This window comes from Microcebus murinus, chromosome 4, assembly GCF_040939455.1.
Source record: "Microcebus murinus isolate Inina chromosome 4, M.murinus_Inina_mat1.0, whole genome shotgun sequence".
Classification (NCBI taxonomy): Eukaryota; Metazoa; Chordata; class Mammalia; order Primates; family Cheirogaleidae; genus Microcebus; species Microcebus murinus.
In genome coordinates, this window is record NC_134107.1 from 8,558,769 (window position 1) to 8,585,446 (window position 26,678).

Genomic DNA, 26,678 nt, shown 5'->3' on the forward strand with positions numbered 1-26,678 from the left:
GACATGGATCTTTGTGGAACTTGGGAAGCTGATTCTAAAATGTGCAAAGGGGTGTAACGGGCCCGGGACAGCCAGGATGTTTCCCGTGTGAGGCTTACACGGGACAGTTCGTACAGAGGCTCTGCCCAGCAGCAGCATGCTTTAAGCTCTCAATAAATAACACCCGGGGGGGGGGGGGTTCGTTAATTAGATGCTTCATTCATCCAGCCCTGGCCGGCCCCTCCAGAGAAGAGTGCAGGGACTCAGGACTCGGACCCCAGCCTGGTCTCCAGCTGTGAGATCGAATCGGGGGCCTTACTTTCAGCACGTCATGCTGGTGCAGGGCAGGCAAACAGAGGACCCTGGAAGTGGACTCAGGTGTACCTGGAAGTTTGGCACCTGTGGAGCTCTCGCCCCTGGGGCTGGGAGTGTGAGGAGGCGCACGGGGTTGCAGTGAATACCCAGTTTGAGAAGCTCAAGCTAGAAGGTACCCGGGAGCTGGGTTAGGTGTCAGGGATGTTGTTTGTGAGTAGAATTAACTAACTCGGACGCACAGTTGCCTCTTGGTGTCCCGTCTGGGCATGCTCAGCATTAACAAGTCATGTGTGTCCTTCAGGGCTCCAGCTCTTCCTCCTCCAGGAAGCCAGCCAGGTCTACCCACAGCCAGCTCTTCCTCCTCCAGGGTGCAGGCACTGCCTGTCCGCGTGCTCATCCCACCTCTTCTTAGGTGGTGGTTGGACGGCGTGTGTGAGCGTGCATGTGTGTGCACGTTTGTCCTGCCCAGCCAACGCGCAGGCTCCTTGGATGTGGACCCGTGGTGTCTTCCATCTCTTGGCCTCCTATACGGCTGGCGCTGCAGAAAGGATCATTCCTGCCTGATTAATCCGTAGTTCGTGTCCAGGCTCCAGCCTGCTCCAGTGAGCAGTTGGAGGCCCAATGTAACGCTTGGTGAATATAAATAAGGCATGTACTAAAAATGTTGCTTATTTTGGTATAGTAGCAAAGGATTGGATTACCTTGAATTGGGTCTTGTTTGGTGTAACCATGTAAACAGTGTAAAATATAGGCTATTGGAATGGAAGCCCAGACATCTGTTATGAATTCTATATATAAATATTGGATATGCTTACACGGGTTAAAATGGGATTGTTGGCGCTTGGATTTGCAGGCTCCTGATTCTTCTGCAGTAGTGTCCGACCACGGGTCCCGGTACCCAAGGCAGGAGGGGCAAAGGCTGGCCTTTCTCCGACGCTGACGTGCTGGGGGCCCTGGGAAGGGCAGACAGGCACCCGTTCCAGAGATAGACCTAAGTTCTCTCCTCCCGCTCCCTAAGAGGCAAGTGCCGGGAACCCATAGCAGAGTGTGGGGTGTCCCGAGTTCATCCTGAGAAGGGCCACCTAAATCTAGGGCTGCGAAAGGTAATTTGCACCCAGTTGAACCTACTGGGAAGCCAGGACAGACGAAGGAAGAATGTCCCGGGGAATTTAGCCTGTGCGTGGGTGCCTTTTTAATCAAGTCATCTATTTTTATTGAGAAGACATTCACATGAGATAAACTATTTTAAAGTGAACAATCGAGTGCCATTGAATGCACTCGCAATGTTGCATGGCCATCACCTCTATCTGGTTCCAGAACATTTCCATCACCCCAAAAGGAAACGCTGTACCCCGGAAGCAGTAGTCCCCATTCCCCCCTCCCCCAGCCCCTGCAGCCAGTGATCTACTTTTTGTATCTGTGGGTCCCCGTGTTCTAGACGTTTCGTGCAGGTGGAGGCATGCAGCGTCGTCATTTGTGTCTGGCTTCTTCACTGAGCATAAATTTTGAAGATACATCCATGTTGTAACATGTGTCAGTGCCTCATCCCCTCCTCCCTTTTATTAAGAGACGGGGTCTTACTATGTTGCCCAAGCTGGTCTCCCAACTCCTGGGGTCAAGTGATCTTCCCTTCTCAGCCTCCCGAGTAGCCGGGACTACAGGCGTGTGCCCCCACACCCAGCCTCACTCCTTTTTATGGCTGAATAATATTCCACTGTATGAACAGACCATGCCCTGTTTATCCACTCATCAGTTATGGACATGTGGGCTGTTGGCACGTTTTGGCTATTGTGAATACTGCTGTGAACACGTGTGTACACGTATGTGAGCACCAGTGTTCAGTTCTTTGGGTGAATAGGTGAGAGTGGAATTGCTGGGTCATACGATCATTTTACGTGTGACTGTTTGAGGAACTACCTGTTATCCACAGCAATAGATAGAGGTGTCTTTTAAGAGTAGTTATCATTTCCTGCTTTATAAATGAGGAAACTGAGGCTTAGAGGGGAGATGAGAAGTCTTGCCTGGAATCTCACAGCGGGAGACCAGGCTGGGGTCCGAGTCCTGAGTCCCTGCGCTCTTCTCTGGAGGGGCCGGCCCAGGGCTGGATGAATGAAGCATCTAATTAACGAACCCCCCCCCCAGTTTTTATTTATTGAGAGCTTAAAACAAGCTGCTTCTGGGCGGAGCCTCTGTATGAATTGTCCCGTGTAAGCCTCACACTCTGATGCGGAAGTTGTTACCTTGTCACACACAGGGTGTCGAGGTCAGAGAGGCGAGAGATTCCCCGGGGCCGGTCTGAGCCGGGCTGCTAACCCCGAGTCCTGCTCCGAGTGTCCACCCTGCGCTGGCGCCAGGGCTCCCGCTTTGGAGGGCTGACCCGGTCCTTCTGCCCTCGAGATATGTGGTCCTGAAAAAAATACTTGCACAACTAGCTTCATGGCGACATAAATGGGATTTGGAGTGATTAGAGCATTAAAAAAATACCTAGTTACTGGCGTGCTAGTGAGACCCATCTGCCTAGCAAGGCTGCTTTCCTTTCATTTTTTAATTTATTTTTTTTTTAAATTTCTTTTGAGACTGAGTCTCACTCTGTTGCCCAGGCTAGAGTGCCGTGGCGTCAGCCTAGCTCACAGCAACCTCAAACTCCTGGGCTCAAGCGATCCTCCTGCCTCAGCCTCCCGAGTAGCTGGGACTACAGGCATGCGCCACCATGCCCGGCTCATTTTTTCTATATATTTTTAGTTGGCCAGCTAATTTCTTTCTGTTTTTAGTAGAGATGGGGTCTCACTCTTGCTCAGGCTGGTTTTGAACTCCTGACCTTGAGCGATCCTCCCGCCTCGGCCTCCCAGAATGCTAGGATGACAGGCGTGAGCCACCGCGCCCAGCTTTCCTTTTAGTCCGTGTTTCCGCTCCCACTTTCTCTTAACTGCCGACTGTCCCAGCACAGGTCGTGGTCATGCTGCGTGTGTGGTGTGTCTTTTGGATGACATGCCACGTTTCTGAATTTACCACAATCCTTATTACTTTAATAGATATTCTTCCGCTGAGACAACGGTCTCGTTATCCCAACATGGGAGAGCATTTATCTATCGTCATTTGTTTTCTGCTACGACACATGAGGCTGCAGATATTGTGACCAAGACCTTTTCCTTCTTCCCGATGTTCCTTGGGATGCATTCTTGTGAGGGTGATCCCCGGGGAGAGGGCTTAAACGTGTTATGGTCCTTAACACGACGGCTGCCACAGTGTGTTCTGACATGTTCCTTCCGGAGTCTGCGGCCACCCGATGACGGTCTGCTTGCTTTTCCTGGTGATCTTGCGTGGGGGCCGGGCCCAGCGGCCTCAGCCCTCGGCCCGTCCAGGCCGGAGGCTCCCAGGTGCAGCCCGGCACCCACGCCAGCCCTGTGGCCCTGCCGCCTCTTCCTTCTTCAAGTGTGGTCATTTCTTCCTGGGATTCCTTCTTCTCACTGCCCAGAGGTCAGGCCAGAGGTCGACAGGTCATGGCACATTTCTGAGGGCTGCAGTCTCCTCACCTGGGGGAGGTGTGGCCGTGACCCCCTCACCCCCAGGGGACTGTGCAACGAGAGGTCTTGGCACATGGGGAAGGAGCCTGCAGGACCAGCGCCTGCATCTGCTACTCCCCCACCCCCCGCCCCCGCCCCGTGTGTCCGCCCCAGGACCTTTGCACAGGTCTGCCGCTCCCTCCCCTCAGTAGGCCTGCTCTGACGTCTGTGTGTGTGTAGACCGCACCCCCTTTCCCTGCTCTGTTTTCCCACTCTTCAGCTGTTACGAGCAAGTGTTACTAACATTTCCTTATTGATGGTGTTTATTGCTTGTGCGTTTCCCCCACTGGAAGGTAGGACCACAAAGGTGTGTTCTCGGTGCTGCCTGTGACCTCTGCCTGGTGCCACTTGCTCAGCAGCTGGCTGCCTCTCTCGGTGCCTCTCCCAGAGCCACTGTGTCCATGTCCACCCCACCTTCTTCCCCGTCCACCCTGCCCTCTCCCGCCCGCCCGCAGCCCCCTGTGGGGCTGGCTTCTCTCCCCCTGGGCTTCTTGCCCCTTTGCAGAGGAGGGGCGGCAGAGCTCTGTGGCAGGGCCTGGGTGGCAGCCTGCCCTCCCCACATCACCCTGCCTGTGCCCAGGGAGGCAGGGACCACCCACACAGAGCCCATCCCCCATGCATGCCCTGGGGCCACCACCAGGTCCTCCCCCAGGTGACGCCACAGCGTTCGTGTGGGTTCCTCTTAAACTTGGGAGTTAAGCGTGTGGTTGTTTCTAGAAGCCAGAGCAGCTCCTGGAAAGAGCCGGCCTGCCAGGGCCCGCCCGGCCGCCGTGCCTGCTGCTGCCGGGGGTTGGGGAAGCACAGGAAATTGTCTCTGGCCTTTGAAGCGCCACCTGGACTGCGGGACTGCAAGCCCTGGTGAAGCGTGGTCCTTCCAGTTCCAGGAGGAAGAGCAGAGCCGAGCCAGGGCGCTCGTGCTTGCAAGCGCTCTGCCTCCGCCCCAGCCGGCCTGCTCTCCCCGACCTCTGACCTCTGGCGCAGCAGGAAGAGCTGACCGGGCCTCCTTCACAGCGGGTCCCGCCTGCCGCGACACTCAGCGCTGGGGCCGCCTGCTCCTCCCTCACCTGCCCGCCCGCCCCTGGGGTTGCGAGGAGCCGGTCGCCGGTCGCAGCAGGCCGCTCCGTGACCTGGCCCTGCCCCTGCCCCTGCTGGCTTTAGCAAGGGGCTTCTGGGCTGGAGCTATGTCCACCTGGTGGGGGACTCCATGGGGCCTTGGCGACAGCACCGTGTGTGAGTGTGTGTGTGTGTGTGAGAGTGTGTGTATGTGTATGTGAGAGTATGTGTGTGTGTATGTGAGAGAGAGTATGTGTGTGAGAGTGTGAGACAGTGCATGTGTGTGTGTGAGAGTATGTGTATGTGTGAGTGTGTGAATGTGTGTGTGAGAGTGAGTGTGTATGAGTGTGTGTATATGAGTGTGTGTGGGAGAGTGTGTGAGTTTGTATAAGAGTGTGTGAGAGTAGTGTGTGACAGTGTGTTGTGTGTGAGAGTGTTGAATGTGTGTGTGAGAGTGTGTGTGACTTTGTGTAAGAGAGTGTGTGTGAAAGTGTGTGTGTGAGAATGTGTTGAGTGTATGTGTGTGAGAGTTTGTGTAAGAGAGTGTGTGAAAGTGTGTGTGTGAGTGTGTTGAGTGTATGTGTGTGAATTTGTGTAAGAGAGTGTGTGAAAGTGTGTGTGTGTTGAGTGTATGTGTGTGTGAGTTTGTGTAAGAGAGTGTGTGAAAGTGTGTTTGAGAGTGTGTTGAGTGTGTGAGTGTGTGTGAGAGTGTCTGAGTTTGAGAGTGAGTTTGTAAAAGAGTGTGTGTAAGAGTGTGTGTGAGTGTGTGAGATACAGTGTATGTGTGTGAGCGTTTGTGTGTATGTGAGTGTGTGTGTGAGTGTGTAAGAGTGTGTGTGAGTGTGTGAGATTGTGTGAGTTGTGTGTGTGTGTGAGAAATAGTGTGAGTGTATGTGAGTTTGTGTGTGAGAGTGTGTGAGTGTGTGTGTGAGTGTGTGTGAGAGTGTGTGTGAGAATGTGTGAGTGTGAGAGTGTGTATAAGAGAATGTGTGAGTGTGAGATACAGTGTGTGTGAGAGAGATAGAGTGTGTGTGAGTTTGTGTAAGAGTTTGTGTATGAGAGTGTGAGATACAGTGTGTGTGAGAGATAGAGTGTGTGTGAGTTTGTGTAAGAGTTTGTGTATGAGAGTGTGAGATACAGTGTGTGTGAGAGATAGAGTGTGTGTGAGTTTGTGTAAGAGTTTGTGTATGAGAGTGTGAGATACAGTGTGTGTGTGAGAGATAGAGTGTGTGTGAGAGTTTGTGTAAGAGAGAGTGTGTATGAGAGTGTGTGAGATACAGTGTGTGTGTGAGAGAGATAGAGTGTGTGTGAGAGAGTTTGTGTGAGAGATAGAGTGTGTGAGAGAGTTTGTGTGAGAGATAGAGTGTGTGTGAGAGATAGAGTATGTGTGAGAGAATTTGTGTGTGTGTGAGAGATAGTGTGTGTGAGAGTTTGTGTAAGAGAGAGTGTGTATGAGAGTGTGTGAGATACAGTGTGTGAGAGATAGAGTGTGTGTGAGAGAGTTTGTGTGAGAGATAGAGTGTGTGTGAGAGAGATAGAGTGTGTGAGAGAGATAGAGTGTGTGTGAGAGATAGAGTGTGTGTGAGAGAGTTTGTGTGAGAGATAGAGTGTGTGTGAGAGAGATAGAGTGTGTGAGAGAGATAGAGTGTGTGTGAGAGAGTTTGTGTGAGAGATAGAGTGTGTGTGAGAGAGATAGAGTGTGTGAGAGAGATAGAGTGTGTGTGAGAGATAGAGTGTGTGTGAGAGAGTTTGTGTGAGAGATAGAGTGTGTGTGAGAGATAGTGTGTGAGAGAGATAGAGTGTGTGTGAGAGATAGTGTGTGTGAGAGAGATAGAGTGTGTGAGAGAGATAGAGTGTGTGTGAGAGAGTTTGTGTGAGAGATAGAGTGTGTGTGAGAGAGATAGAGTGTGTGTGAGAGATAGAGTGTGTGTGAGAGAGTTTGTGTGAGAGATAGAGTGTGTGTGAGAGAGATAGAGTGTGTGAGAGAGATAGAGTGTGTGTGAGAGAGTTTGTGTGAGAGATAGAGTGTGTGTGAGAGAGATAGAGTGTGTGAGAGAGATAGAGTGTGTGTGAGAGATAGAGTGTGTGTGAGAGAGTTTGTGTGAGAGATAGAGTGTGTGTGAGAGATAGTGTGTGAGAGAGATAGAGTGTGTGTGAGAGATAGTGTGTGTGAGAGAGATAGAGTGTGTGAGAGAGATAGAGTGTGTGTGAGAGAGTTTGTGTGAGAGATAGAGTGTGTGTGAGAGAATTTGTGTGTGTGTGAGAGATAGAGTGTGTGTGAGAGTTTGTGTAAGAGAGAGTGTGTATGAGAGTGTGTGAGATACAGTGTGTGTGTGAGAGAGAGTTTGTGTGTGTGTGAGAGATAGAGTGTGTGTGAGAGACACAGTGTGTGTGAGAGTGTGTGTGAGAGAGTGTGTGTGTTTGGGAGAGGTCAGCTTCTCAAAGGGCTCTGTGACCCCCAGAAGGTAAAGACCACAGCATGGAATTCCGTCGTGCCTGGGCGGGTCACAGCTTCGATGGGAGAGTGGGGACACGCTGGGGGACCTTGCCGAGGGGAACCTCGGGCCGGCTGGGCACAGTCAGCTCACACACAAAACGCAGTGGGATTACTGGAAGTCCCTGCGCCAGTGGGGCGATGGCTGGGCACTCGCTCACAACCCTCTTCCCTGCGAGGGCCCTCCGGCCTCCAGCCTCCTGCCTCCTGCCTCCAGCCTCCTGCCTCCGGCCTCCAGCCTCCTGCCTCCTGCCTCCAGCCTCCTGGCTTCTGCCCTCTCTGGAGGTCCCGGGCCCTCCCCCGTCCTGGGTGTGCTTCCCAGCCCACTGCAGCCGGCATTCTACCTCGGGCGCCTGTCGGCCAGACTGGTAGCGAGTGCAGTGCTCCCTCTCCCTACGGGGGCGAGGGCTGGCTCTTCGGGGCGCCCCCTCACCTCTCGCAGGGCACAGGGTCGTGGAGCTGGGGTGCCTGTAGGCTGGGCGGGGTGGGTGAGCTGCAGACCCCGCCAGCATTCCCAGAGCAGCCACTGTGGCTGCCCCGGGCAGGGGCAGGGCGTGGGCAGGCGGCCCCTCCTTGGGTGCACAGTCCCCCGGACCCTCAGCACTCTGGGGAGCAGTCTCCTGAGCCCCCGGGGGGGGGGTGGCCTGCCAGCAAGGACACAGGAAAGTTCCGTTGTCAGTTTTCAAAACCTTTTCATTGAAGTATGCACACACAGAGAAGGGATGCATTTCTATGAAATGAACACATCCCTGTAGCCACACGATGGAGTGTTCCAGAGCACTGAGGCCTTTGGTGCCCCGAGGACCTCAGCCGTGGAGGGTCTCCTGTAAGCCTCACCTCCCCCTCTGTAAAGAGGGGTGGCGTCACCCACAGCCCGGGCAGGTGTGGGACCTCGGCGTCCCTGTGTGTGAGCTGCAGAGAGCTGTCCACCTTTGGCCACGAGTTTTATTAGCTGTTTGGACCTGGTTGGGGCGGGGGTGGGGTGAGATTGGGGGTGAATGTCAGCACGCTGGGGCGCGGCGATGCTGTGACCATGTCCTCCTCCCGAGAGGTCAGACAGAACGCCCGGTTCAGCTGCAGTTCTAACAGCCATTGTTTGATTTCTTTTCTTCTTCTTTTTTTGAGACAGAGTCTCACTTTGTTGCCCAGGCTAGAGTGAGTGCCGTGGCATCAGCCTAGCTCACAGCAACCTCCGACTCCTGGGCTCAAGTGATCCTCCTGCCTCAGCCTCCCGAGTAGCTGGGACCACAGGCATGCGCCACCATGCCTGGCTAATTTTTTCTATATATATTAGTTGGCCAATTAATTTCTTTCTATTTATAGTAGACACAGGGTCTTGCTCTTGCTCAGGCTGGTTTCAAACTCCTGATCTGGAGCAATCCGCCCACCTTGGCCTCCCAGAGTGCTAGGATTACAGGCGTGAGCCACCGCACCCCGCCTCTTTTCTTCTTTAAAAAAATTTTTATTATGGTAAAATATGGTAAAATAGGATTTACCATCTTAACCACTTTTTTTTCTTTTGGAGACAGAGTTGTGCTCTGTCACCCAGGCTGGAGTGTAGTGGCATCACCATTAGCTCACTGCAGCCTCAAACTCCTTGGCTCGAGCCATCCTCCTGCCTCAGCCTCCTGGGTAGCAGGGACCACAGGCATGCCCCACCACGCTCGGCTAATTTTTCTGTTGTTTGTAGAGATGGGCTCTCACCCTTGCTCAGGCTGGTTTCGAACTCCTGACCTTGAGCGATCCTTCTGCAGTGATCTTCCAGCTTAACCATTTTTAGGTGTGCGGTTCAGCGGTGTTAAGTATATTCGAGTAGTTGTGCAGGCAGCACCGCCGGCCGTCCCCAGAACTGTCTTCATCTTCCCCAACTGAACCGTCCCTAGTGAGCAGCGCTCCCCCCCGGCCCCACCCCCACCCCCGGTCCTCTCTCCAGCCCATGGCGGCCACCATCCTACTTTTCGTCTCAATGAATTTGACTCCCCAAGTGCTGCATAGAAGTAGAGTCATACGGTGTTTGTTTTTTGTGACTGGCTCATTTCACTTACCATAACGTTTTTGGTGCCCATCTGAGTTGTAGCGTGTGTCAGAATTTCCTTCCCTTTTAGGGCTGGATAACATCCTATTGTTTGGATAGACCCCGTTTTACTTCTCCATTCATCCCTGGAGGTGACGCTTGGGTGGCCTCCGCGTTTTAACTATCGTGAATATGAACATGGACACGCAAATGCCTGTTCGTGTTGCTGTTTTCAGTTCTTTTGGGTGTAGGCCCAGAGGCGGAACTGCTGGGTCATATGGCAATTGTATTTCAATTTTCTAAGGAACCACCATCCTGTTTTCCATAGCAGCTGTACTATTTTATTTTATTTATTTTATTTTATCTTATCTTATTTTATCTTATTTATTTATTTATTTGAGATAGAGTCTCACTCTTTTGTCCAGGCTAGACTGAGTGCCGTGGCATCAGCCTAGCTCACAGCAACCTCCGACTCCTGGGCTCGAGTGATCCTCCTGCCTCAGCCTCCCGAGTAGCTGGGACTACAGGCATGCACCACCCCGCCCGGCTAATTTTTTCTGTATATATTAGTTGGCCAATTAATTTCTATTTATGATAGAGACAGGGTCTCGCTCTTGCTCAGGCTGGTTTCAAACTCCTGACCTTGAGCAGTCCGCCTGCCTCAGCCTCTTAGAGAGCTAGGATTACAGGCGTGAGCCACTGGGCCCAGCCAGCTGTACTATTTTATATTCCCACTGATAGTGTGCAAGGATTCCAGTTTGTCTCTGTCGGTACCGATGCTTGTTACTATATTTTATATTTTTTTGATAGTAGCTATCTTAATGGGTTCAAGGTAGTATCTCATTGTAGTTTTGATTTGCATTTCTCCAGTTATTGCTGTTAAGCATCTTTTCATGTACTTATTGGCCATTGATGTATCTTTGGAGAAATATCTGTTCAATAAATCCTTTACCCACTTTTGAGTTGGGTCGTTTCTTTGTTGTTGAGTTTTGGGAGTTCTTTATATATTCTGCATCTTAATCCTCGATCGCTATAAGGTTTGGAACTATTTTCTCCCATTCCGTGGGTTGCTGCCTTACTCTGTTGATAGTGTATTTCGTTGCACGAAATCTTAATATTTTCATAAAGTTCAGTTTGCCTGTGTTTTCTCTGTTGTTGTCTGTGCCTTCCCATTGTTTGCTTTTCACGGTGTCCCTTCTGGCCAAAAAGAGCCGTAGTCCTGGTACAGTGATGACAGTGGTGGTGGAGTCCCCTGAGGTCTCTGGTAGTGGGCGGGGCTGGAATTTGGGCAGGTGCTGTCGTAGAGGTAGAGCCTGAGCCCTGAACCATCCATCCTGCTGCGTGGGGGACTCACCCCCTTGCTCTGGTCCCAAGTGCTCCCAGGTAGCCTTTGCACATCCTTCCTGCTGGAATGCGACTGTCTGAACCAAGTGTGGAATTCAGTGATGTGATTTCCATTGCCTGAGTTCAATTTGTTTTGATTTCCTATTTCCAAAGGAGCATCTTGGTGGGGGTAGGAGTGTGCGCTTGTCTGGGTCCCCCAACTGTGCAGGGGACCCCGGTGGTTGGTTGTTTCCATGAGGAATGTCAGCTGTTTATAGTCAAGTCTTAAGATAGTTTTTTGGGGGTGTTTGTGGCCAGTTCAGCCCTGCTAGATGCAGACAAGGACATCAATCGGTGGAACTCTCTGGTGGGCCCTCCTCGTGTCCATGCCTCGTGGTTTTGGGGTCTCTCTGGAGTGTGTGTAGGTTATTGGACCCTCTTGAGCTGGCCTCTGGGGTCTGAGACATCTGGAAGGGGGTGATGGTCCCCCCAGATTCTCACTCTGCCAGAAATGAGACCCTGTCTGTGGGTTAAGGGCTCAGTAGAGGCAGGAGGGGCTGCAGGCTGGGCTGGGGGAGGGAGGCGAGGACACATCAGAATGCTCGGGGTGGGGTGGTGGGGAGGGGAGGAGTAGGTGAGGCCAGGCCAGGGAGCCTGACCTCATTCTACATGGTGCTGGCACAGGGAGCTATGGAAGGTATTTGAGCTGAGGGTGGCCTTCCAGAGCAACCGTTTAAGCCTGCTCATTGTGGAGCTGTCCAGGACCAGGGTGGAGAGGTACGGACGGCAGAGGTGCGTGGGAAGCTGAGGCCACGGTCCCAGGAAGGGGCTTGACTTCAGCCAGTGGGTGGAGACGTGTCAGGGAATCTTGAAGCTCTGTCCAGTCGGGGCTCCATGTCCCAGCCTGTGCCGGGGGCTTTGAGCCACCTCAAAAAGGTTGGCCCCTTGGCCAGGCCTCTGCGGGGCAGCAGGGCTGTGCCTGCCTGTCCCCCTCCTCTGCATCGAGCTGACAGAGGTGATCTGTCTTCCCTGCAGAGCAGGGTAAGGCCTCAGTGGGCTCTGGAAGACCTTGTCCGTGGCATGGCTGTGGGAGGCGGTGGGCACGGCGGGAAGAGTTCCCCGTGCCTGGGGCGTGGGGGATGAACATGGCAGTGGTTGAATGATCGGCAGCCGTCGCGTCCAGTGATAGGAAGACCGTTAGCTCTCTGGGAGAGCCTCTGAACGGTGCAGGGGCCAGGAGCCGGACGTTTCGGGCGCAGGTGGGGCAGGGTCCAGGGCCGCGTGCCCCGTGGTCCTCACGGTTTGCTTCTGCCCCCACAGCCTCGCCGCTGCTGCTGTTCGCCAACCGGAGGGACGTGCGTCTGGTGGACGCAGGCGGCGTCAAGCTGGAGTCCACCATCGTGGTCAGTGGCCTGGAGGACGCGGCGGCCGTGGACTTCCAGTTCTCCAGGGGCGCCGTGTACTGGACGGACGTGAGTGAGGAGGCCATCAAGCAGACCTACCTGAACCAGACGGGCGCCGCCGTGCAGAACGTGGTCATCTCCGGCCTGGTGTCGCCCGACGGCCTGGCCTGCGACTGGGTCGGAAAGAAGCTGTACTGGACGGACTCGGAGACCAACCGCATCGAGGTGGCCAACCTCGACGGAACGTCCCGGAAGGTCCTTTTCTGGCAGGACCTCGACCAGCCGAGGGCCATTGCCCTGGACCCCGCTCACGGGTAACCCTGCCGCTCCTCCCCCTGGCTCCTTGGCGGGGGCTGCTGTGGTCCTTTTGCATTTACGTGAGCCCCAGTTTCTTTTTCAGAGAAAACCTGTCCATCTTAAAACGAGTTCACCTTCAGAATTTGTCGTTGAGAATTACGTGCCCTCAGTATTCCATGGTTATGTTTCTTCTTTAAGCCTGCGTGTCGGAGGCATCTGACGTGGGCCGTGGATGTGAACAGGGAGCCACACCTTCGATGTGTGTGGCAGGCGGCCCGGGAGTGCGGGCTCTCCGGCAGGTGGAGTTTGCACCTTGCACCTGTTTGACAACTTCCTTGGCTGAAAATGGGTCGGGAAAGTGCAGCTCCATGTCTGGAAGCAGAACTCGCAAGGGGTGATTTCTCTGTTCTGGAAGCTTCTCTGTCCCCTCTGCCTGCTGGGCTCACTGAGCTCACCTGGGCCTTTGAAGGCTCGGGGCCTGGCCAGGAGGCCCAGGCGGGAGTGTGTGGTGGGGGCAAAGCTGAGAACGTGTGCAGAGTTGAAGGCAGGGGTGGAGGTTATGGGGGAAGATGGCTGAGCTTCACTGGCCGGCAGGCCAGGCTTATTCCAGACTTTTCCCAGCAGAAGGAACAGTGTGTCCAGGCCCCCCTTCATCCCTCCTTTGCCGCTGCTCTGGCAGCCCGGGAGTGACGCTGGGGTGTGGCCCACACACCTGTACCCAGGCTGCCCGGGCTGGGCCCTGCCCCCGAAGCGGCTGCTGACCCGGCGTCCAGTTCTGTGCTGATCGGTTGTCAGAAACGGGTGCGTCTTGAACAAAGGACGACAGCTTTTTTTGTCTTCGGGCTCTGTCGGAAGCACTTTGCATGTTCATTTAATGTCACCACAAGCAGACGAGGAGCTTCTGTGGGACGGACGGCCCAGATCCGCTGCGTTAGAAAGTCCCAGGGGCGGGCCGTGCGCCAGGGCTGCTGCGGGAGTCTGCGTGTCTGCCTTCTTCCCTCGGCTGTCCGAGCTTGAAGTAGGACTGGAGGCCCCCGGGCTCTAGTCCTGATGCCACCAGCTTGCCGCTGCCCTTGGCAGTGGCCTCCCCACCCCGGAGGTGGCCCTGGTTGTGCGGCTGGGCTGTGAGGGGCAGGTGGTCAGGCTGTGCACAGGACCCCGGGCCGGCCCAGGGCAGTTGGAGTGCGGGCGGGAGGTGGGGTCCGTCCTGCCAAAGCTGGCGTTCGGGAGCCCGAGGAGCGGGCCAGGTGAGGGTGCCTGGTGGCCAGGTTGACCTCTTTGCTCGGCACGTTGGCTTAGGGAGCGACTGGACTGGCTTCCGACGTGTGCGGGAGGAGTCGAGCCATTTGGAGCCCAGCGGGTTTGTGTAAAAGCTGAGCATGTGTGAGTGTGTCTGAGCAACTGAGTTTGGGAGTGGGAGTGAGTGAGTGTGCGTGCGTGTGACTGAGTGTGCACATGAGCATGTGTGCATGTGTGTGCCTGAGCAGCATGTGTGCAGGAGTTTGTATGCAAGTGTGAGCGAGTATGTGTGCACATGGGTATGTGCGTGTGGAATGGGGTAGGATGGGGTGGAATTCACAAGTATTTTGCCTCCCTGAGGTCAGGCCAGAGCAGCCTAGCGCCCCATTACTGAGGAGCACCCCAGCCCCAGCCTCCTGGAGTGCCGGGCTGGGCAGTCACCCATCCCATGGGCCCCTCTTGCCCCCTCCAAGTGGGCTGGCGCCTGCAGCTGCCCAGGGCCCAGGCTGACCTGCAGGGACCATCTCTGTGCTGCCCAGTGAACTGTCTCCCCCTCAGACCTCTCCCCCCTGCAGTGTGGTCCTGGGACCTCTGGAGTCACTGACCGCTGTCCTGGGAGGTGACGGGTAGTGTAGCCGTTTCCGTGGCCAAGTTGGGGCGTCTGTCTGTGGCGGGAGAGGCTGAGGGGAGCAGCCCACTGGAGAGCCCCAGCCCAGGGCCGGCTCACAGTCTGCTCAGCAGTGGACGCTGTGACTGTCATGTCACTATTGGTCCTCCTCTTCCGTCCTCCCTGTCCCCCCCCCGCCCCCCAGCATGGGATGCTGCGGCTCCTTCACCTCCCAGCCGGGCATTCAGCCAGTGTTTATGAGCACTGTGCACTTGGCTGGGAGGTGCTTGTCCAGGCTGCAGACACAGCCCGGTCTCTGCCCTCGAGGCCCTTATAGTTTATGGGGGTTGTGGGACCGATAACTGGATGGTGTGTCTGAGAGGGGCGTGTGCCTGGAGGGAAATAAAGCAGTGCCCAAGGACAGGAAGGTGGTGGCGGGGGGCTTCCCATTGGAGCTCAGGACCCTGGGAAGGCCCCTTGGTGAGTTTTGAGCAGAGACCTGAAGTAGATGAGGCTGAGAACCATGTGGCCCTCTAGGGGAAGAGCATTCCAGGCAGAGGCAGCAGCCAGTGCAAAGGCCCTGGGGTAGTTGGGGGCTGGGTCCGTTTGAGGGGCTGTGGCAGAGTGAGGGGGATGTGGGGAGGGGCAGATCCGGTCTTAAACCTGGGAGTCACCTGGCCTGACTCACACGTGTGGGAGTGGCTACTGGAGTGAGAGTAGGCTGTGGGGGCAGGAGCACTGTCAGCGGTCATTACTGTGATCCTGGCGAAGGGGGCAGTGGCTTGGACCAGAGGGGTGGCAGCCTGGGGTGAGAAGTAGCCACATTTGGGATCTATTTCAAAGGGAGAGCCAACTGGATTTGCTGGCCCTCTGCATGCGGGTTGGATAGAAAGATAAGACTCAAGGATGGCTTGGTGCTGTGCTGTGCCTCAGTGTCCCCGTCTGTACAGAGATGTGACCGTGCCACACATCATGTGGAAAACACTGAGAACTACTTATGGGTTCAATAAATGTTAACTGTTACAACAAAAATGCCCTTTCCCACCACCCAAAGCATAGTCTCTATGCCTGTGCAGTTTTCTTTCTTTAATTCCCCATGGCTTTTACCATGTTAGTTGGTAGGTGCTAGGTGCTTGGTTGGGAGGTGCTAGGCATTTGGTTGGCAGGTGTTTGGTGCTTGGTTGAAAGGTGCTTGGTGCGGAAGTACTTGGTGCTTGGTTGGGAGATGCTAGGCACTTGGTTCGGAGGTGCTTAGTGCTTGTTAGGGAGGTGCTAGGTGCTTTGTTTAGAGGTGCTTGGTGCTAGGTAGGGAGTAGTCTTGCCCATGCTCACGTCTGGGCTGGCCTGACCTGCACTATCTCTGGGAGCCAGTCAGTCTCTGTTTGGCTCTGGCTTTACTTATTAAATGTTTGGAATAGTTCCTTTATGCTCATGTCTCCGAATTCTCTCCCGGGATCACACCTGTGGCTACCGCATCCTAACCCTGTCCCCGGGGCAAAGTTGACCTTGGTGTTGATGCCGGGGCCTCCCCCCACACCGTCCCCCACCCCAGTGAGCTGCCTTATGCGTGGGGAGGAAACGATGGGTACAGCCCCCCTCATCGGATCGAATGGTGCGGGTAACACTGGACGTGGTCCCAGGCTCATCTGTGACCGTGGCTGAGGTTCGAGGTGTCTACTCCGTCACCTTAGGCACCACATTGCCCAGTGGGGGGGACTCCAGCCCGTCCACAGAAGCCTGTGGGCAGCACCCCCACTCCCACCGAGTGCTGGCTCGAATAGTGGTCCTCAGGCACGAGCTCGGGCTCCGAGTCCAGCGGGCAGGACCCCTGTCCCAGGCGCGGGGACCGTAGGGGGACAGTGTGTCCTGGCTGCAGGCAGGAGGTTGCAAGGAGCAGCTTGGCCCCTCCTGGCCTGTTGAGCCTGTGCCACCTCCTTATGCCCTCTTGTGACACTGTCCCCGACCAGGCTCCTTCCTCAGAGGAGGGGCTCCTGCCCCGGCCGTGGTCAGGAAGGGGGGGCTCTCGGTCCGCACGTTCACCTCAGCGTGCACAGGAGCAAGAGCCCCGCAGCCGGGAGGGGCCCTGGCTTCCGGGAAGGCGGTTTCAGCAGCACAGGTGGCCTAGCTCAGACGTCCTGGCAGGTGGGGGGAAGGCACGTGGCCCTGGAGCCAGGGTGACCGCCCACGTGGGCTCTGAGGAGGACCCTCTGGCCCTCAAGAGTCTGGGACCAGGAAGACACCAGCTCCACAGGGGCTGCAGTGGCCCCAGGGGCTCAGATGAAAGCCAGGGTGAAACCCAACCCCCTCTTTAAAATGCAGCATGGCCCTTCCCTGAAATAACACAACCACAGCAGCCTCTGTAGGGAGGCCCCGCTGCAGCCCTTTTCTTCGGAAGTCGACTTTCCTCCGTGGAATCTGGCTGGGCTTGCGGTGGCGTTTGAGACTTTGCAAGAGCACGTCCACGCCAGTCGGTCCCTGGAAACCAGCAGGCTTGCAAATTCCCCATTTAAGGAAGCCAGCGGGCCTGTCGCAAACTCGGGGAAGGAATGTGAGTTATGCTCCAGTGGAGGTCCTGGATCCTTCACGTTTTCCGGCCTTTTCCAGGGGCCCCAGTGGAGCGTTTCGGGAGGGCCTGCGTGGCTCGGTCTGAGATCGGGTCTCCTGATGCCTCCCGGCCAGTGGCGGGAAGCCCGGGCTCCCCCAGGGTGCGGGGGCTGGAAACGTGCAGGTAGAGAAAGACGCCTGCCCGGGCCCTCGGGAGCCTTTGCCGGGCTGGCCGCCAGCACCTTGCAGCCTCAGGCTGCCAGGAAAAGTTCACCCACACCCGGCCCTGCTGGTGAAGGGGTGAGTCATGATGGCCAGGCTCAGGCCCCAACCAGACACCACGCTGCGTTCCCAGAGCTGCCACTCGGTGCTCGGGAGCTGGGGCGGGTCAGCCTTCCCGGCGCCTAGTGCTCTCACCTGCGTAGTGGGAACAGCGGTGCCTGCCTTCCCTGCGTTGGGCGGCTTCTCACCAGGGGCACGGGAGACGGTGTGAGAGATGCTGCCCGGGGAGGCGTCCGGGAGAAGCCGGCCCTCTGCTCCTGTCCCCACGGAGCTGGAGAAGAGGGGCGTGGTGACAGCAGCTGACTGCAGTAGGTTTGTTGTGAGCTATCTGGTCACAGCCCCTCCGGAAGGTGGCGATGGTGCCAGCTTGGAAATGCCACCCCGCTGGGAAGCCTGCGAGACCCTGTGGATGCGGCTGACCCTCGGCCACCCGAAGCTCCTGTGGCCGAGGAGCCCCCCTGGTGGGGGGAGGTGGCAGCCGTGTGTCTGTCGGCTGCCCTCCTGCTGGACGGAGACCCCCAAGGGGTGAGGCTGGGCTTGGTCTCCCCGTGTCCACGGCCGCCACGTTGGCCCCTGGTGGAGGTCAGCTCAGGGCCCACTGAAACGGGATGAATCTCGCCTCTGAAGAAACGGAGGCCCCGGGCGTGGCGCGGCGCGCTGGTACGAGAGAGACCAGGTCCAGGAGAAGAGAGAGTCTACTCGCCCGGGAGTAGGAATTAGGGCGTCAGTGAAGTGCTGCTGTTGTCAGGCGCAGCCGAGCCCAGGGACCCATCCCTCCCTGTCCCTGCGTGGGCTCTGCTCTCCCCGGCAGCCCTCCCACGGGTGGCAAAGGAGGCTCCCGGGAGTGCCCTGCCCTCCCCAGTCGGCGTTGCAGGGCTGACCCCGTGCACCCAGCGTGGACAAGCCGCCTGTCTCCGAGCCAGTCGAGGGGCTGGGGGTAGTGGGATCTGCTGACAGGCCGGCCGGTCCTGTGCCCACCCCAGGAGGAGGAGGAGGAGGCCACAGGGGAGCCAGCACCGTCTCACACAGACCAGGGTTGGGGGGCTGCTCCAAGGACGGTAGGGCACCGTCCCCGTCCTGCCGAGAGGGGTAGACAGAACAGAATAGGTCTGCCAGGCCTGTGGCCCGTCGAGGCCGACTGGGATGGGAACCTTGAGTCCTCCCGGCTGGTGTGGTTCCCCTCTGGTCTCCACTGAGGAGCCACGCCCAGCCTCCAGGCACACACCCTGCGGTCACCTCGGCGCTGGGCGCTTTGTCTTGGGACCTGCCCTCCCAGACGCTGGACGTTGTCTCTGCTCACGTTGTCTTGGCCCACTGGCCAGACATCAGACGGGGGAGCCTTGTAGCACGTGGTCGTTTCTCGTGGGTGTGTGACGCCTGCCCCTGGTGGAACCCTGAGAACATGGCAAAGCCATGTTACCCACAGACCCACACGGAGTAGCTGCCGCTGTTTTTTCAATGCACGCCCACCCGTGTGTCTTGTCCTTTTCGAACAGACTTTACTTTTTAGAGCAGTGTTAGGCTCACAGCAGGATCGAGCAGAGAGTGTGGAGAGCTCGTGCACGCCAAGCCCTACCCACACGGGCGTCCCACAGGGCGGGCGCTTGTCACAGCCACAGACCCCCACAGGTACATCATTGGCACCCAGAGGCCACGGGTTACAGTAGGGTCACGCTTGGTGTTATACATTCTGCGGCTTTTAACAGATGTGCAGTGACACGTGTCCACTGCTGTGGTATCGTAAAGGACAGTGCCACTGCCCCAGTTGTTTTCTGTGCTCCCCGGTTTGTTCCCCCCGGCCCCTGGCAACTGCTGATCTTCTCGCTGTCCCCATAGTTTGGTCTTTTCCAGAATGTCTCAGAGCTGGGATCATGCAGTACGCAGCCTTTTCAGACTGGCTTCTTTCACTTGTTGTTAATGCTTTTAAGTTTAGTTAAGTGCTTTTAAGTTTTCCTGTGTATCTCTTCATGGCTCGATAGCTCATTTCTTTTTAGCACTAAATAATATTCCATCCTGCATGTTTTGAATTTACAGCATTTTCATGATAGTGAAAAAGGAGAAATAACCCAAACATTAACGTGGGCTATTTAAATAACTCACAGTATAGGACGCTATCTGAAGAATAGGAACCTTCCTGTTAGCGAGAAGGGAAGGTGCTCAGAGTATATTGTTAACCGAGAGCTAGTTGGAAAGAGAATGTTTTGATTGTTCACCCTAATTAAAGCAATGAAACCCAGAATGCTATACATTGGTCATGGTCATTTCTTTTTCTTTTTCTTTTCTTTTCTTTTTTTTTTTTTTTTTGAGACGGAGTCTCACTCTTGCCTAGGCTAGAGTGCTGTGGCGTCAGCCTAGCTCACAGCAACCTCAAACTCTGGGACTCAGGCGATCCTCCTGCCTCAGCCTCCTGGGCACCTGGGACTACAGGCATGCGCCACCACGCCTGGCTAATTTTTTCTATATATTTTTAGTTGGCCAATTAATTTCTTTCTATTTTTAGTAGAGACAGGGTCTCGCTCTTGCTCAGGCTAGTTTCAAACTCCTGACCTTGAGCGATCCGCCCGCCTTGGCCTCCCAGAGTGCTAGGATTACAGGCGTGAGCCACTGTGCCCGGCCTGTTGGTCATTTCTGCCGGGTGAGATGCCGGGGCAGACTGCGTCTCTGTTGCACCCGTCTGCGTCCGTGCAGGCGGACGCGAGTTAGAGGCAGCTCCGTGTCAGCTCTGTCTCCTCTGGCCTCTGCCGTCCCCATCAGGTACATGTACTGGACAGACTGGGGCGAGACGCCCCGGATCGAGCGGGCTGGGATGGACGGCAGCACCCGGAAAATCATCGTGGACTCGGACATCTACTGGCCCAACGGGCTGACCATCGACTTGGAGGAGCAGAAGCTCTACTGGGCCGACGCCAAGCTCAGCTTCATCCACCGAGCCAACCTGGACGGCTCGTTCCGGTAGGTGCCCGCCCGGCCTGTGCTGCCCTTTCCCACCGGCCCGGCCTCCCCCTTCCCACGGCCCGGCCTGGGCTGCCCCTTCCCACGGCCCCCGGCCTTCCCCAGGGCTTTCGAGGGTGGTCAGCGGTCACCTTTCTCTGGTCTCAGTGCTCGCTCCTAGGTGCTGTACCAAGGCTGGGGACACAGTGGTGACCCCCCCCCCCGGCAGCCCCGCCCTCAGTAGCCTAGCATGGGGTGAGGGGTCACAAAAGGGCACATGTTCCTGTGCCTCAGTTTGCCATCCCACTACCCGCCTCCGAGGTCTCAGCACACGTGAGTCCTCATTTGCTAGGCACTTAAGCGCCTAGAAAAGAAACGCTTGGGGCTGGGCGCGGTGGCTCACACCTGTAATCCTAGCACTCTGGGAGGCCGAGGCTGGTGGATTGCTCGAGGTCAGGAGTTCGAAACCAGCCTGAGCAAGAGCGAGACCCCGTCTCTACTATAAATAGAAAGTAATTGGCCAACTAATATATAGAGAAAAAGTTAGCCGGGCATGGTGGCACATGCCTGTAGTCCCAGCTACTTGGGAGGTTGAGGCAGAGGGATTGCTTGAGCCCAGGAGTTTGAGGTTGCTGTGAGCCAGGCTGACGCCATGGCACTCACTCTAGCCTGGGCAACAAGCGAGACTCTGTCTCAAAAAAAAAAGAAAAAAAAGAAACGCTTCATCTTGTTTAATTCACTCTGGAAAATTTTAATTGTGGACTTTATAGGAACGAGCCAGTGCCTTCGGCCAGATCAGTGTTACGTTGTTAAGCCTCAGGGCAGGAGAGGGGCACTGGTCAGCTGCTCCTTCTCACCAGGGGTGGCGTCTTAGGTTCTTCTCTGGGGGAGACTTTGCCACTCGACCGGTGGGACCCCCTGTGTCACTGCCACCATGGTGGCAGGACGGCTGGGCTTGGGGGGAGCCGTGCACACGCCGCAGAGGTTTCCTGGGGACACTCCAGCGGAGGTGGCAGCGGAGGTGGCTCCCGGTTGCTTTCCCTGGTCCCGCGGTGCTGGGTCTAATGCAGACGGGCCAGCGCTGGGGACGGAGGGAGCTCTGACGGGCCCGCCTCCTGGCCCGCAGGCAGAAGGTGGTGGAGGGCAGCCTGACGCACCCCTTCGCCCTGACGCTCTCGGGGGACACTTTGTACTGGACGGACTGGCAGACCCGCTCCATCCATGCCTGCAACAAGCGCACCGGGGAGAAGAGGAAGGAGATCCTCAGCGCCCTCTACTCGCCCATGGACATCCAGGTGCTGAGCCAGGAGCGGCAGCCTTCCTGTGAGTGCGGGCGCGGCGGCCGGCGCCTCCCTCCGCCCGGCGGCGGTGCTTTCTGGGCCCCTGCAGAAGCCCAGGGTCTGGGGAGGCAGCGTCTCTAAGGGCTGGGGGGAGGTGTGCACAGGGGTGGGCAGGCTGGGGTGGGCCGGCTGCGGACCTCGCCCCTCTGCAGAGCTCACGGGGGCTGCGTCCGGGCTCGGAGGGGGCAGTGGGATTCCTAAGGAAAGCTGCCCTGTTATAAAGGCCTGCCAGCAGTTCCATATTCACCAACGAACACCCTGCTCTTAGTCGGTGGTTCTCAGCCTGTGGGCTCCACAGGGTCGTGGCAGAGGCTCCTGTGACAGGTGACTGATGGGGCCAGGACCCTGGGCTCACCCATGGGGACGATCACCTATCCCCACGGGACCAGGGATGGAAATTTTAAGCCACTGTGGAAGGTTTGAGCTTTGAACCTCGAGAGGGGTGCAGGGTGGCATCGGTTCTCAGTGCAGGATGGAGGGGAGGCCGGGCTTGTTTCCTGGTGAGACTGTTCACGCTTGGGGCAGCCTCGCGCCTGCACCAGCATTGGGGAGGGCAGCGACCCCTGCCGGTGGGCGGTCGTGCCGGTGACTCCGTCTTTCAGGGCTGCCCAGGCCCGGCTTTCCCCTGGGCAGAGGGAGGTGCCCGAAGCGTGTATTGAGCCCAGCTTAGTTGCCTGCTGCTTGCTCTCTGGAGAAGGACTTGGGAGGGGCCCCCAAGAGCTGCAGCCCTGGCCTGGGCGAGTCACCGAGCGTCTGCGTGGAGCCCGCGGGGCCCAAGCACATCTCCAGGGCAGGACAGGCCTTGCGCTCCGGAGCCCACCAACTTAGGGTCACCGTCACTCCCGCACGGACGGGCCTGAGAGCCCACCGCTGTGTGGGGGGCGGCCCTCACCGGGGGTGTCCTCTGGGGTCACCGAAGCAGAGGAAGGTTTTCTTCCGGCAGGAGCCTGGGGTAGGGGCAGGTGGGGAGGTGCCCCCTCCAGGGACAGGCACTTCGGGGGGTGAGGGTGGCCAGGGAGGTCACAGCTGGTTTTGGAGAAATCGCAGGCTGTCCAGCTGGGCTGAAGGCTGAGGTGGAGGGTGGTCGGCCACAAGGCAGGACAGAGCGGGGCCCATGGGGAAGGGCCCCCGTGCCATGCGAGGATGGCGTTTGGGCAGAGGGCCACGCTGGGGGCCGTCATGGGGCTGAGGAGGCGGGATGACGACTCACTTGGAAACAAGTGAATGGCACGAGGTGGTGGGGTGCAGGCCCTGTTCTGGAACTTTCTCTCCCCCTGTCCTTCCTTCCCAGTCCACACTCAGTGTGAGGAGGACAATGGCGGCTGCTCCCACCTGTGCCTGCTGTCCCCAAGGGAGCCCTTCTACGCGTGTGCCTGCCCCACCGGCGTGCAGCTGCAGGACAACGGCAAGACGTGTAAGGCAGGTGAGGCAGAGCGCTGGCGGGCCGGGCCCGGCGCGATCCCGCGGCCGTTGCCTTGGGAAACCGGCTGGGGAACTGGTTCAGGATGGTCTGTGCGCTTTAGCGAAGGCCTGGGGTGGGCGGCCGTGCATCCCAGTGGACGCTGGCGCTGACCGGCCGGGGCTCTGGGCAGGTCTGGGCTCTGCTGCCCCGAAGGTGGATGGTCTCGGGCATGTTACCAGCCTTCTCGCGGCCTGGGGTCCCCCGTCTGCAAAGCGACACCGTGACAGCTGGTGCTGCTGCCGCACACGGTGATCACCGCCTGCAAGCTCGCTGTCGTCAGCTCCTAACCAAAACTCCGTTCGCTGTAAGAAAGGGCGGCAGCGTTAGAGGACACTGCGCGGCAGGGAGCCGCCGCGGTCCCGCGCCCCGACAGAGCAGTCCTGCCCCACCCCCTCCCGCCGTCTGTGTTCAGGCTCCAGGTGCTGCACCCCCAGCCTCGCAGGCTGGTTCCGTCTCCTGCTTTTCCGCCTTCACGAGCATTTTTCCACGGGGACAGGAACGTGTAATTCATTTTTACTCTCGCGTCTTATTCCCACGGGGTCTTCGTGCCGTCACAGCTCCCTGTGGACATTCAGGTCACAGGTGCGTTCTGAACGGGCGTTCTCCTGGACGCGCGGAGCTCAGCTGATGTCCTTCCCACGTGCAGTGGTTTCCTTTGCTCCAGATGCTTGACCACCTGTTCCCTCCGCCCTTGGTTGTCAGGTGCGCTCTCTGTGGGCTGTCGCCGCGGCGCGTCCCTGCTCTCTGGGGCACAGTCTGAGGCTCTCTGTTCCCAGGTGTGGGGCTCAGGGCGGCTCTTCTGGAAAGGATGCACATCCAGGGCGCAGCCCGTCTTTAGGGTGCTCCGGGGCCTGGCGCAGCCGGTCGGGCCTCTGGAGCTGACCCTGGGGCCTGGCGATCGCGGGGCTTGTTACGAGGCGCCGGGAAAGCAGCCGTCCCCGGGACCGGGCCTCGCTGCAGCTGGCGGGCCAGGGCCTGCGCCCGCTTCCTGCGCCAGTATCCCACCGGGGAGGAAAGGGACGCAGGGGCTTCCCAGGTGGGCTGGCTGCCAACGTGGGAACTGTCACCATGGGGCCACACGTGAGTGGCCCACCAAAGCCCTTTCTGAGTGTCCGGGTGGGGAGGAATCTCCTCCCCCTGCCCCACTGCTGCCCGAGCACATGGGGATCCACCTCCAGGGGCCGTCCAGGTCCCCGTGCCCTGGGGGAGCGGTGGCCTGTGTTTGTGTGCAGTGGCCAGGGATCGTGAGTGTGCTTGTGGCATTCGTGGCAGGTGGGGCCTTTTATATGCTCCCGGCAGGGTTTCCGCGTCGAGTGAGGACTGTCTAGGTCTTGCTATTTCCAAGAGGAAAGCGTCTTAACGAAGACTCGGCTGTCTTACCGAAGGGTCTCTCAGCCGCGCTGGCTGCCGCAGGGACGACTGGGGAGTCACTCGCCCAGGGGCCTTGTCTCCCAGGTAGGGAGGGGGAGGGGCGCCACCACTGGAGAACTGAGGTCCTGGGTGACCCAGTCCTCCTGGTTCTGGACCGCACGGCATTCGTTCATCTGCTTGTTTTCGCACCCTCTCGTTTGCCCGTCCAGCAGGCCGTCGGGCACTGCGTGTGCCCTGCTGCGAGTAGTGCAGGCGGAGCCCCGGCGCTCACGCTCTGGGGCTGGGCAGGTGGGGGACGGACAGCATGTGCCGGTCAGTGGGTGCTTTGGGGTATTAGGCTGAGTGTCTTGGAAGGTTGGCCCCTCGGTCACCTGGGGCCCTTTGCCATTTACCGTTCACCTTGGCCTGGGAGGTGACGTTGAAGGAGAAGTTGGACCCGAGTGTGGACGTCCAGGCGAGCTGCCTCGTGAGTGACTCGGGGACACCAGGGGTTTGGACTAACCACGATATCCGTGAACGATTGCTGGGGCCTCTTATGTGTCAGGAGCAGAGAATGAAGTGGTCAACGAACCGGCCTGTCCCCTGCTCCTCACCTGGTGCGTGTGCTGCCGGGGCAGGTGTCGGGACGTGGGCACACGAGTTAGTAAAGTCAGGACGGACTTGGCTGAGAGGAAGGAAGGGCATGAGGAGGCTGGGAGGAGACTCATATGCGGGGGTGCGGCTACCTGAGCTGGCAGGTCAGGGTCTCTCCCAGGGAGCCCCGTTCCAGCTGGGACCTGAAGGGTTAAAGAGCAGAGGAATAGTGTAAGGAATAGCATGTGTGGGAACCCTGAGGTATCTATGTCACTTGACGTGTTGCAGGAGCATTTGCAATTGTAGGAGATAAATGTGAGTTTTAATATCTAAAGGACATTTTTTAAGCAGACATATTCATTTAGCCATCTTTTTGCTTGTGGGTGTTTCTGAGGTTTTTTTTTTTTTTTTGTGGTTTTACTATTTCTGAGTCTCACTGCCATGGGGGACGGTGAGAGCTGGCTTGGGGCCTGGGCCCTCGAATTAGAGAGAGGTGGGTCTGGTGTCTGTTGCCACCATTGATTGGTGATGCCTGCCCAAACGCTTGCTGGATCGGTTGGTGATGTCTGCTGTGGGAGAGCATGGGGTGCGTCCGGAATCAGGTGCGGTGACCATCTGTGCACTCGGCGTGTCTGAGCTGGGCGGTGTGTGGACGTCTGTGGAAGTAGTAGGGGATGGACACGGGCCCTCAAAGATGGATTGTGCTGTAGTGCCCGCCGGGCAGCTTGCCTGACAGAAGAACGTGTGCAGGGAGTCTGGTTAAGGGGCCCCGTGAGGCTCCCTCAGGCATCATAGTTCCAGGAATGGGGCTCCAGGCGAGGTAGGGTGCAGGCCCTGATAGAATCCCCGAGTCAAGGTCCAGCAAAGTGGCTCAGCTAGGCAAGCCTAGAGTCCCCACAGAGCTTGTCCTGGGTTGCAAAGGGCCGTTGGCCGTCCAGGGTGGCCAGGGCCTTCCCACTTGGTGCCGCCTCCTCTCCCCCGTGAGATGGAGGCCCGGGACCAGCCCCGCCCAGGGAGGCTGCAGAGGACCCACCTGTTAACAGGAATGGAAAGTGCCACGCAAGGGTGCCTGGCACGCGATAGGTGCACAGTATGCCGCAGCCACGTCTGCCATCCGTGCCCTCCTCGCTGTCATGTTGGCACCATGACTGGCACCTCGGGTGCTGTGGTGGTGCCAGGCCTGTGGGAGCTGGGGCAGGTTTGCCTGAGGTCTGGATCTGTCTCCGTTGTCCAGGGTCCCCCCGTGTGGGGTGGGCTGTCAGTGGGCGGCCAGTGGAGGATGCTCATTTCTTTTCCAGCCACAAGAGGTAGAGGCTGGGGCTCAGGGGGAGCCCCTGCTCCTTTCTGGTTCCCAGTGTCCCATAGCTGGGCCCTCTGCATATGCCCTGGGGCCTGGCCGCCCTTGGCTGAGCCCTATGAGGGCATCTTGGTCTTTCTGCAAATGTTTACTATTTGGCTGCACGTCCAGGCCCAGGGCGGCCCTGGGGAGTCCCCAGAGCTCCTGCAAGGGGGTGCGTGGTGCGGGCAGTGGGCAGGGAAGGGGTGGGCCTGCGTGTTGAGCAGAGTACAGGAGGTTGCCTGGTCACAGGGCCATGCTGGGCAGCCGCAGCGGGAGGGCTTCCCAGAGGAGGGGGCGCCAGCAAGCTGGCATGGGCCTGGTGTCTCTGGCCCCAGCCCTGGTGGCTCTGCAGCTTGGAAATGACACGACAGACACCCGCAGAGTTGAACGGGTGCATCAGCCTCTCCAGTCCAGAGCTGTCGGGACGGAGGGCTCCGGCGCACAGCCCGGCTTCCCTGAGCAGACGGCCAGCAGCCAGACCCCCCGGGCCAGCGGTCACCTTCTCTGGTCTCGTAGGGACTGTGTTTGCCCCAGCTGTGAGAGGCGCTG

The 26,678-nt window shown here is 57.8% G+C and overlaps 1 protein-coding gene across 2 annotated transcripts in view; it reads left to right on the top strand.

Annotated features, from left to right (window-relative positions):
• The window catches only part of LRP5 (LDL receptor related protein 5), a 105,446-nt gene that overhangs the window by 21,991 nt on the left and 56,777 nt on the right, over positions 1 to 26,678 (top strand). Inside the window, exons 2-5 of one of the 2 annotated variants that reach the window (XM_076001696.1) lie at positions 12,062 to 12,458; positions 19,868 to 20,065; positions 21,171 to 21,367; positions 22,676 to 22,807. In XM_076001696.1, coding sequence (XP_075857811.1) covers positions 12,062 to 12,458; positions 19,868 to 20,065; positions 21,171 to 21,367; positions 22,676 to 22,807 — 924 coding nt within the window. Of the gene's footprint in view, positions 1 to 12,061; positions 12,459 to 16,502; positions 17,132 to 19,867; positions 20,066 to 21,170; positions 21,368 to 22,675; positions 22,808 to 26,678 lie in introns of those variants that run through there. The other variant, XM_076001697.1, reaches the window with a different exon arrangement.